Source organism: Diabrotica undecimpunctata, chromosome 2, assembly GCF_040954645.1.
Source record: "Diabrotica undecimpunctata isolate CICGRU chromosome 2, icDiaUnde3, whole genome shotgun sequence".
Classification (NCBI taxonomy): Eukaryota; Metazoa; Arthropoda; class Insecta; order Coleoptera; family Chrysomelidae; genus Diabrotica; species Diabrotica undecimpunctata.
In genome coordinates this window covers 167,541,541-167,554,255 of record NC_092804.1, presented here as the reverse complement: position 1 = coordinate 167,554,255, position 12,715 = coordinate 167,541,541, and the positions used below count along the sequence as shown (strand labels likewise).

Sequence of the window (12,715 nt, the reverse complement as noted above, 5' to 3'; positions counted from 1 at the left end):
GCGGTGTTTTGATCCTTGCAAGGAAAACTGAGGCAAAAAGTATTAATATAGCTGTGTTTTACGGACATTTGCTAGTTTTGGAGGAATTAGAGAGAATAGATATCCGACGCTCATAACGGAGGATAAGAAGAATGTTACGGGATACTCAAAATTCTTTTTCACTAAGTGATGCTCAATTTAGGCAGCAATTCCGGCTTAATAAACAAGCTGCAAATTATTTAATAAGGGTATTAGAACCATATTTGGAAGAAGGTGTTTATGCCTCTAGGATACTCAAAATGTTTAGGGTTAGTATTACTTGGTATTACTAAGCTGCAGTAAATTTAAAAATATATTAGAATATAACCATAGAATATAACTAAGTCAAATCTTAGTGGTTATAACTTAAGGATCTCCCACATCGCCTTTTTTTTCTTGCCATCTTTTCTTTCAATTCAAAATATAATTGAGAATGGCCAATATTTATGATTTAACAACTCAAACAAGAAAAAAAAAAACGTTCACGTAACGTAAACAAAACAAACATTCAACAAGCGTAGTGCAGTCAATAAACAACAGGGCCAACCCAAATTTTCAGCAGTGTCAAAATGATAAAGTAAATATCCCCAGTTTTAACTACAATCGAAATGAATGAGAATCGCTAGCGATTGCGACTGTCATGGCGTAGTCGCTTTTAAATTTCGACATCGAAATGAAATAGAATCAGGGCCCTGGTTTAAGCAAATTTCAAGAAGATGTAAAATTTCACATGTAATGATTGGATTTGTAATATTATGGCCTAAAATATTTTTTACTAGAACAAAAGTTTCTGTAGGAGAAATACTAGGAAAAAGATTTTTTACGTCAAATGAAATTAATCTACGCAAGGTAAGGCAATTGAAAATGTTGTATTTTATTAACTAGTTCTATTGTATTTTTTACGCTAAATTTAAGTGACAATTTAGTGTGTTAGGGACGTGTGCCATCTACCAGTCGAAATCGACTTCATGGAGGACGATTCTTTTTCCGTACCCCTCCCGTGCTCGCCCCACTCCGTCCTATCCTATTATAGTTAAATTCTACAATGAATGACAAACATGTAATTAAGTGTGTGAAGTACCAAACTATTTATAATATGTTTCATCCGAAATACCTAGACAACCACAAAGGTTCATTGTGGAAGAAAATAGCTGAACTCTCCCTACGATTTTCTTTTTACCCATACTGGGTGGATCTTTCCGTCGAATAAAGGCTTTATTCAAATGTAGTTTCAGCATTATGATAAGAGGATGACTGATGAATGTTTTTCTGAATAATGGATAGGACCATACGGACTGACATTTTTTCCGCCTCATTCGTCCGATTTAACAATTGGTACCTAAAACAGAATGTTTAAAAAATAAACCGTAGTATTGAGGATCTGAAACAAGCAATAACTAATGCGCAAATGAAATCATCCCAGACGTGACAAGAAACGCTTTAATGAATTTAGAAATAAACTGGAAAGATGGTTTAAAGTTGGTGGAGGCTATGTCGATTGTTTTATTTACTGTTATGTGTTCCTCCATTATTCCTTATTATTATTGATTATATTTAAAATATACTGCTGTACGACAATTTTAAATATTTTTTAAAACCCAAAAACCAAAGTCGCCTTATGTCTTTGGTTTGATGATTTCAAGGTAATATGAAATAGGGAAAACTAAATTGTCGCAAGAAACCGTGGCTGTGTTCATCAGTGTGTTACATGTTACTTTATTAAATTTAATACCAAAGAATATAATGTAGACGAATAATTAATACTAACGGATGGATGTATTGCTGGTTGTATAAATTTTGGCGTATAAGTAGTTTAATTACTTTATAGAACCTATATCAAATCTGTGTTATAATTAAGTAATTAATATTAGTAATAGTGTAATAATGTATAATTCACTATAACAAATAAAGAAATATCAGAATTTTAAACGAATCCGAGGGTACAACAACACTTGTCAGAATTTTCAGCTCCAAACGTGTAAACATGGCTGACGCCTATTAGGCTGCGACTACGTCCATGGCTGCGACCAATGACGTATAATATATGATACGTCATTGGCTGCAACTAATTAAGTCTACTGTCAAATTTTGTATTATCTCCTATCGTCATTCATCAACATTTATAGGTTAAATATCTTCACAATTTTTATTTCAGGATTTTAAAAACGAACGATGAATATTTGAACACATTTTACATTAGATAAGCTTCATATTATACAGGGGATGCCGATAATATATTGACATTTGTTACGTCACAGTATTGTAGGTTTGTTTACACTACACAAATCTTCGAGGAATTAATAAAAATTGTATGTGGCAACTGTGGAAATAATACCAACAGTACCTAACTCATTTACCCGTCATACATTAGTGAATTGAGTACCTAATGTTTTTTCAATGGTATTTAATGTAAATATTTGATTCTTGGGTACCACATTTTTTCTATAAATCTGATTTTATTGAAGATATGACGTTTTTCAATAGACACAATTCTAAAATTATTGTTTGGGGAGTTTATAAGCTGTTGGTTGGATTGTAACGACATACAATGAATTTTAAGGGAAATAATAAATGCATAACTTCACTTTTAGCAGTGTTACTATTTATTCCTTTCATATTTATTTAGATCTTTTACATGCTTAGCCATAGAACAAACTTATGCCTTATTCCCTTCTTCTTCTTCTTCTTGTAGTGCCTTGTCCTATCGGAGGTTGGCTATCATCACAGCTATCCGTACCTTATTGGCGGCTGCTCTGAAAAGATCTACTGAGCTGCAACTATACCACGCTCTTAGGTTTCTTAACCAGGAAATTCTTCGTCTTCCTATGGATATTTTAGCCTTGATTTTACCTTGCATTATGAGCCTTAATATTCCAGCTTGCAATTTCAATGCGTGTCCTTATTTCTCTACCTTGGTCATTGTTTTCATTTATCCAGGTTCCCAGATATTTGTAGTTATTCACTCTTTCTACTTGTTTTCCCTCGATATCTAGCCTTCCTACTGTATGTTGCTTAGAAATAATAATGCACTTCGTTTTCTTAACTTCTTCTTCTTCTTCTCGTAGCACTACAACCCGGGGTTGGTTTTGGCTGACTGCACAACTTGCTTCCATCTTGAACCGTCGTCCATAATAGTTGGGTCAGTGGGTAGCCCCATTGTTCTTAAATCTGACCATATATTGTCTTTCCATCGCATTCGTGGACGTCCTAAGGGCCTTCTTCCTGTGGGGGCTTCCTTCCATATTAACTTGGCAAGGCCAAGTTATTAGGGAATCTATGGACATGGCCAGCCTATCTTAGACGTTGGGATTTAATCTCTTGGACTATACATCTACTAGTTTTTGCCGATAATCTGAATGACTTACAGATATTAACAAATCGCATAACAGAAGTCAGCAACAGATACGGACTAGCTCTTAACATAAAGAAAACCAAATTTATGACAATTAGTAAAAAACCAATACTAAACGCTCAACTTACAATCAACCAACAGAATATCGAAAGAGTCGAGCAATATACATATATAGGCACCAATTTAAATAGCCAATGGGACCACTCAACAGAAATTAAACAGCGAATAATAAAAGCAAAAGCAGCATTCGTTAGAATGAGAACCATTTTCAACAGTCGAGACATATCATTAAAAACAAAATGCCGTCTATTGAACTGCTACATATTCACAGTTCTGCTCTACGGAATGGAAGCATGGACACTGACTGTTGCATCTATGAATCGGCTCGAAGCTTTCGAAATGTGGTGTTATAGGCGCATCTTACGTATATCCTGGGTTGACAGAGTTACTAATGTGGAGGTCCTGCATAGAATGGGGAAAGAATGTGAAATTCTCATGACCGTCAAAACTAAAAAGTTGGAATATCTAGGACATGTAATGAGAAATCAAGAACGTTACGGCCTTCTCCAGCTGATTCTCCAAGGGAAAGTAAATGGTAAGAGAGGACCGGGAAGAAGACGCATTTCCTGGCTTCAAAATTTACGAAAGTGGTATAACACGACTACCACTGAACTATTCCGCGCTGCAATAAATAAAGTAAAGATAGCCGTGATGATCGCCAACATCCGGAACGGATAGGCACTTTAAGAAGAAGATACATCTACTTGACTCGCTCGCTCTATACATCTACTTGACGTCAGCATTTGTTCTCATGCGGTATTGGTTGCTATTAATGTAGTCATAAGGCCCAAAGATTCTTCTGAGGATTTTCCTCTCAAAATATCTAAGTTTTCTTCCAGTTTCTTTGGCCAGGGGCCACGTGTCACACCCATACATGAGCACCGGTCTAATCACCGTTTTATATATTCTAATATTTGATGTTCGTGTTAGCCTTTTAGATTTAATAGTATTCTGGAGGCTGTATCTGTTTGCTGTCTGAATTCTTCCTTTAATCTCTTCCGCGATATCGTTATCTGCAGTGATTGTTGCTCCGAGATATTTAAAACTCTCCACTCTTTCAAAGTTATATGGGTCTATTGCAACATTTTGCCCTATTCTATCTCGTCTCTTTTGTCTGTTGATGCACATATATTTGGTTTTCTCTTCGTTTACCCTTAAACCAGTTTTCTTTGCCTCTACCTCCAATTTTTCTTAACGTTCATTTATGATCCGTATTTTGTAATGACTTGATGTAATCTACTTACTAAACGTTGCAGTGCTTCTAGACTGTCTGCAAAAACAACAGCGGTGTCGTCTGCGAATCTTATGTTGTTCAAGATTTTTCCGTTTATTGATATACCCTGTTGTTCCTCTGATACTGCTTTCTTAAAAATAGTTTCGCTGTACAAATTGAATAGCAATGGGGGCATATAGTTTCTGCATCGACATTCGATTCTAACCCTTGCTTTTTGATTCCAGTACAGATTGACTCTACTATCCATATTCTTTTTTTTTTAACAGTTTTACGTGTTTCTGATGTCGTATTCTATCAAAAGCCTTTTGATAATCTTTAAGCAGACATAGAGATCCTGGTTCATATCTAGTCGTCTTTGCACGAGAACGTTAATAGCGAACAGTGCCTCTCCCTTTCCTAGTCCTCCTCTGAATCCAAACTGGGTGTCATCTATATTTTCTTCTATTTTTTTTGTATATTCTTCCATGTATTATTTTGAAAATATCTTAAGTGTGTGGCTTACTAAGGAAATTGTTCTGTACTGGGAGCATTCTGTCGCATGTACTGACTTTGGTAGTGTTATAAACGTGGACAGCAACCAATCTTCGGGTATTACTGCTGTTGTATATACTTTGTTGAACAGATCTAAAAGTATATGCAATATTTCTTCGTCAATGCATTTAACTAGCTCAGTGGCCTTACTTCCTGCTTTGCCTCATTTCTGGTAGTTGGTTTATGAGATATAGCGATACCTAATTGAATTAGTAGATGATTTACAACTTCGTAATTAATTGCATTTAATAATAAATGATTGGGAGACTATTTCTAATGATAATAAATGGGTACTTCATCTGTAAACCAACTTTTTTTAGCTTATCTTGACGTTAACCGACATGCCTATGTCCTCTTATCGCCGCTATCGCAAATCCGTTCCTGCATTGATATATAAATTTATCTTTAGTGATTCAAATGTGTCCTCAAATCAATTAGTCATGGACGATCTGAGCCAGTTCGAGTTGGTATAGTGCAACAAACAACAACAGTATTTATAATTAATTCTCTTCGTAATTTTAATTTAACGTTGAAACCGAATTCTCGGGCATATCCCCAACTGCGCTCACACAAAAGCGGATCATTTCACTATTTCGCCGTGTGTGTGCACTCACGTATCAGCAATATAATTATTTGTATGTACGAAACGGATAATGATTTTGGTGGTTTTGACTTTCTTGTGGTTAGCAGTGTGTTATTATTTTTGTCGAACGAGATCTCCACCCAGCGAGAAGGAAAATAAGGTGAATAATATTTATTATTTTGTAAAGAACATAAAATTTTCGATTAGAACAGTAATTTTAAGAGGTGCTCAGTGAATAATATAAATTGAATAAAAAGAAAGGTACACAGTAGAAAGTTATTTTTATTTAATATCAGACAATTTGGCAGTAATCAGAAAACAATAATTCTATAAATTTGAAAAAACCGGAAAGTGATCTGACTACAAACGTTTATTTTTCCTGTTCTACTCTATGCTAAGCAGTTCAACATTAAATTTGAATATTTTTGACGGTTTCATGTTTTTTGACATTATTTCGTACTATGTGTTTTTGTGCTTTGTCACGCTTTTAACAACTCCGGTGGAATATTGTCAGGGACTGCTGTTCTGTGCACTTTTAATGTTTCTGTGGCCATTTTAATTTCTTGAGTTCTTGCATTAATACATTCCTATTAATTCTTAGTTTGTTGACATTGGGGTTTACATTTTGTGCATCTTCTGGTGGTGTTGATATTTTACTTGAGACTTACGGAAATTAGGTTTTACAAAGTAGGTTTTTACAAAGTAGGTTTGTTCGGACCTATCTCTTTCCTGGCTATCTTCACTCTAATTTTGCCCTCTCCATGATATTATGTCTTCTAAGAGAGATGTTCTTTATTGCTTACTTATTGCGACGTGGTCGATATGATTGTTTTTTTTACCACACAATTCAATGAAGCGTTCGCTGTTATTTCTTTAACCAGTGCCATGCTTTCCCATAACCTGTCTTAGATTGGTATTGTCAATGTAAACCTTGGTATTGAAGTCTCTTTATATCGGATCTTTTAATTTGTTCTAATGTGGCTTCAAGGCATTCATAGAAAGCCCCTTTTTCCTATTCAGTTGATTGTTCTGTTGGTACATAGCACTGAATCAGTCTTAATTTGGTCCTAAACCTTGCAGTGATTATTTGGTTTGAAACTGGTTTCCATTCCAAAAGATTTTTGTTGCTTTACTAAACAGGATTCCTCCTCCATTCGTTTTACTAGAGTATATCAGCAGGTCACCTTCCATGTCATTCCCTTGACCCATTCCACGGTGTCTCACTGATAACTCAGATATAAACTTTAGATTCCTTCATTTCTATACAAATTAGGGCAAAGCGTGATACTTCCATCATAGTTTTTATATCCAAATGTCCGATTCTTGTCCGTTTATGTAAACTAAATGTCATTATCAAAGAATTCGTCGGGTTATTCTCTGTGGAGGTTAGTGGATATTGAAGATTAATATCAGTTATATGCAAAGAGAAAGAGATGAGCCGTCACCGAACGCTTAATAGATGTGAAACAATAACATTGGTAACGTGTTCCAAAGATCTGCAATCCTACTGTCCCGGTAGAAGGCCGGTATAGCCCGCCGCATTAGATATTTCACATCAAAAAATAATTACAGATTTGTTTGCTTTTTGTTGCACAACGACTTTCACAATAGACTATTTATTTAATACTTAAACATGTATCTGATAGGAACCCTAAAGAACGAAAAACAAATCTATATAAATTATTAATAATATTAATATGGGATAATGCTATATTTGCTGACCAAATACACTATTTTTATTCCTTATAACTTTATACGTACCTACATATTTTATCTTTATATTACGAAAATTACAATGGAATGTGGCAACATTGTAATATGTTCAGTGAAAAAGTGTCATATTTTCGATTTATAGATTTGAGTAGCATAAATGAATGGGAGAGGGAAAACAGACAATAAACAATTTTCCAACCTTCATGACATACTGAGATGAAACAAACATAAAATATTATTGATTGAAACTTTTCAATACTAGAGTCAACAAACATATTTAAATTGTGATTCCTAGTACACGACTGCTGTGTAGATACACATTTGTTCAGTTGGACATTCTAAAAGAGAAGTTTGAAAATTCCCTCTATATAGAGAATTTACCATCGCCTAAAGTTCGTCCTTATCGTAATATTTTCGACAGTTTTTATATTTCCAAGTATTGTGGACAAATAAGAAAATAATACTAATTGACTAAGCTTGTATTTACTCTAAGTATGATGCGTATTTTCTATTAAGTCTTAATTATTCCTTATAGCATATTACTTAAACATATAGAATACGTTTTTTAATAAACATTTGACATCCTGTTTAAAAAAGAACCTGAAATACTCAATACTCAATGTTTTGGTCATATGATTTTTTTTTGTGTTTTAGGATGAACTCTCTGAAAAATCCTTATTGGCGTCGAAGAAAGACGAGCTGGATGCGGCGTCTAGGCATTGGAAGTCGAGAGTGGAGAAATCCGACGCAGAAAAATTCTCCGTCGCTGGAAAGATGGGAGAGAAAATTAAACAAACAATTCCTACGATTAATATACCGGCGGCCACAGATAGCAACAAGAGGACACCGCAGGCGAAGAGGTTTAAACTGAAGGATGGTAAGTCAACTTTGATCAGGACTATTAACGGACAACTGTTATATGAAACCATACTTAAAACTAATGATATTTTCAAAATTTTTTAAGACTCTAAGTGTACACAGAAGGTATATTTCGATATCCGCGTAACTTTCAAGTGTGCATATACTTCTGATTGACCGGGGATGAAAAATAGATTTAGCAGTAAGATATATTTGTTTCGTAGGAAAAATTAATCATTTTTCCACATTACCATAAGCTTATTTTGTGTACATTTAGAAATCCATTGAGTTTTTACTTTTGATTTTCATTTACCATTTTGTTTGGAAGGAATATGAAAGAACCTATATATAATTTCGGTTTACAACGTTCTTCGACGTCTTCCGATTTCCAATCTCCATCTCATTCTATCGTTCCATAGATCGTCTTCCAGTTCTCTTTCTCTGATTTCTTTATCAACTCCTTCTCTCCAACTTCTTCTAGGCCTTCCTGGTCTTCGCCTACCTCTTGGTTGCCATTCAAGAATTTGTCTTGGTATTCTATTCTCCGGCATTCTCCTTACGTGTCCGTACCATCTGAGTTGTGTCGTTTTGATGTCATCAAGAATATTATGTGTAACCCCCATGATTTCTCGGACTCTCTCGTTTGTTATTCTGTCGCGTCTGGAGATTCCCGCCGAGCGGCGCCAGAAGTCCATTTCTGTTGCTCTAAGCATTTTCTCTGATCTGTCTTTTAGGGGCCACACTTCGCATCCATATGTTGTGATACTTTTTATTATGGTGTTGTATATTCTTCTTTTGTTGTCTTTAGAGATGTTTTTATCCCACAGTACGCTGTTTAGTAAGGCTATGCCTTTCCTTCCCTGTGTATTTCGTTCCTTAATGGCTGCATCTAATTTTCCGTCTTGAGTGATTTTTACTCCTAGGTATTTGTAGTTATCACATAGTTTGATCTCTTGATTTTCCTCTACGAGAAGGTTATGTTGATCTCCTCCGATACTCATGTACTCAGTTTTTTCCATATTCACTTCCAAACTCCACTCTGTAAACTCTTCTAATAGTTTTCGCATCATGTAACTAAGGTCTTCAGAGTCCTGTGCGATGATGACCTGGTCATCTGCAAAGCACAGAGTGTACAAAGTTAAGTCTATTAGTGGTATGCCCATATTCGTACATTTTTTCTTCCATTTGTTGAGTGCTGCTTCGAGGTATATTTTGAATAATGTTGTGGATATACAGCATCCTTGTCTTAGTCCTTTAGTCACTTTGAATCCCGGTGTTATCAGATTTCCTGTTTTAATTCTTGTTGTTTGTTGGTAGTACAACGTTTTTACTGCTTCAATCAATTCTATATTTATATTTGTTTTCCCCAGTGCCTCCCATAATTTATCAAGCGGGATACTATCATATGCTTTCCTAAGGTCTACGAACGTCAGATGGACTTCTTGGCCACGAGCAACTTTCTTTTCAATTATCTGAGTAATAGAGAAGACATGGTCTATTGTAGATCGACCTGCACGAAAACCAGCCTGTTCTTCGGCTTCCATATCTTGGTATTCTTCTTCTATTCGATTTTTTATTATTTTCCCATATTTCCCATGAAAGAACCTACTGCTCAAAACAAACAGCATATACCTCAATGTCTTCTTATGATATCTATCAGTTACGGATGTTGGCGATTAACATGGCTATCTTAACTTTGATAGCAGCTATTCGGAATAATCCGGGTATAGACGTATTGAACCACTTTCCCAAATTATGAAGCCTATGAATTATGTCGAATGCTTTGAGCTTTCCTAAAGAAGCTTTAGAACGTCTCCAAGCATCTACTCCGTATAACATCGTAGAAAATACATAACATATGACAGATTTTGGTTCAAAGTGATAAATCGTGACTCCTAAAGAGATACTTCACGTTTACGAACGCTGATCTTGCTTTCCCTACGAGTTGTTTTATTTTATCAATTGGCTGTTAGCTAACCAAAAGCTGTGTATTTAATATTTCGCGCTTTATACCCTGTACTTTGTTTTATTTGTATTAATATGCGCGATAAGCGCTGATTGCGCGACCATTATTGTTTGTACACCGTCTAAGCTGTCTGTGGAAACTACTACGTCGTCAGCATATCTAATGTTATCTAGATGCACATCGTTGACTAATATGCCTTCATGCTGTTCTTCCAGTGCTTGCTAGAAGATATGTTCACATTATATGCTAAACAACAACGGGGACAGAATGCACCCTTGCCTGAAAGGGTAATTTCTACTGTAAGGTTTTCCACTATCAGAAAGATGAGAACAAGAATCTTGAAGTTTCAAGTCTTCAGTGGAATATCCCCTGCAGCTGCAGCTCCCGAATGCTCAAATTCAACTGTAACTTCACCAGCTTTATGATCACAAGACAGTAACAATCAGCCTAATCTGAAATTTAGGTTGCTGAGTGTAGATCTTTGCCTTTGGGTCCAGCTCCTCTATTTTGTCCAGAATCTTTTATGGCTACCAAATATTCCGCTAAAATAGGAGTTTCGAAATTATTTTTGGGGCAGTATCCCTCCCTTATCATTATTTCTGCCTGCAGTACTAGCACAACAGTATATTTTGTACTATGGTGCGTTACTGAATTATTTTCTTCCTTACCGCTCCTCTGATTTTCGGGTTATTCCCTTTTCCTTTTTTTTTTTTTCTATTTTTGGATAGGCTTTTGTTTCTGCTGTCTAACCTCTTTTGTGTTGAGACCTTGCTGCAACAGGTATTTAAAACCTTTTCCTCGATTTATCGTTCATTCTCGCTTGCTGGACAATTTTTGTTCATGGCAAGTTTGATCGAGGTTTTCCGGACTACTTTTCAATAGTTTTTTTCATCTTACCTGTAACGGGATTCAGTTACATAGTCTCTTGGTGACTGGCATCGTTGTTTCTCTTATTTGTTTATTTCTGGTAGATTCTTGTCCCAAGAGAACCTAGGGAATTACTTGATACTCGATATAGCCCCGCATTTCGGAAGAAAGCTAATGAAACCTGAGTGTTGCCTGATAGCCGGAGTATGAAAAAATCCGCACTTTTCTTGGTATATCTTAGAAAAGAGTATCGAATTTATTCTCTTATTGTCGTTGGGAGGAGAACTTTTCTTGCATGGAAACGACTGTACGAATGTTGCTGCAATCTGTTGGTGATTACTAATTTAAGCTCATTTTTATTCCTCTATATATGTAAAAGATTAAATCTCTTAGCAAAAGCTGTTATCGCTTTGTTAAATTAAATGGCCAAATATATGGCTTAGGAGGAAAAATTGAGTGGCCAAATATATTGCCTAGGAGGACAAATTCGTTAAACTTTGCGTGTTCGAGTCGGTATCAATAGCGTGTAATGACTCATTTCAGCATCCCTGCTCATCAGACATTCGGGCTGATCCAAATTCAAGCTCGGAAAGTCCAACTTTAAAACCTGTTTCTATGATTTCCTTAAGTATCTCAATCGATATTCGATCTTTTCACCCTGTCTTCTGGTTATTTCTGGATATTTGTCAGTCATGTTCTTCCAGTTCTAGGCGTAGGATTTTGAAGTGCTTATTTTTGTCTCTTTGGTATAGGAGTTTTATACGTTTATTTATATTGGTTATCTTGGTATATTTCTGTGCTGAATTTGTTGCTGAAAAGTCTTCTTTCTTCTATTGGTGTATTGTATCATCAGTCATCCCGAGGCTTTTCTTTCCGGTTTTCTTTTGTAGCGTTTGGGCTCTTGATATCTTCGCTAATACATTTATTTGTATTTTTCCATGTCTCTTTTCGGTCTCCAGTAGCTGTGGAACATTAGCATTAGTGTTAATACTTCTCTTAATTGTTATGTTTGTGGCTATAGTTTTTGTTTTTTTATGGAAGTCTACAAAAAAGATAAACAACTATTTACAAACACTGTGTACTGACAATAACGAATGTGTGCAAATGTAGCACCAATTGATGCCAAAACGAGAGATTATATATATTGAGATAGAGGACATTCAACACCGAAGTGGTAATCACCAAATTGTCAAGTCCTTTGAAGTAGTAGGAGAGGAAGATCAAATAATACTATGGTATCAAAAGATTTTAGTGATAGGGTGGGGAGAGGAAAGATTTAAGCCTCTGTCGAGCTGCTACAATGTAGTGACTCCTAAAAATATTCTGATACTTTCCTATTGTTGTCCAGATTTAATTCATAAAGCTCTCACTGACGGTATAAAAATCGAATGAGCTCTGGAGGAACTCTTTTCGTGTTATCGCGCCCCAGGTGACATGATGCCGGAGTATCTATTATTTTCTTGCGCATATGGACGTCGATACATTTATTTTTCTGCATGGTCTTATATAGATATTTACTATCACTTAGCTGTT

The 12,715-nt window shown here is 35.6% G+C and overlaps 1 protein-coding gene across 4 annotated transcripts in view; it reads left to right on the top strand.

The window, feature by feature from the left end:
• Nucleotides 1–12,715, top strand: part of LOC140435172 (uncharacterized) — a 405,909-nt gene that overhangs the window by 371,557 nt on the left and 21,637 nt on the right. For all 4 annotated transcript variants that reach the window (XM_072523926.1, XM_072523928.1, XM_072523925.1 and 1 more), the window contains one exon: nucleotides 8,146–8,368. In XM_072523926.1, the coding sequence (XP_072380027.1) occupies nucleotides 8,146–8,368 (223 nt within the window). The remainder of the gene's footprint in view (nucleotides 1–8,145; nucleotides 8,369–12,715) is intronic.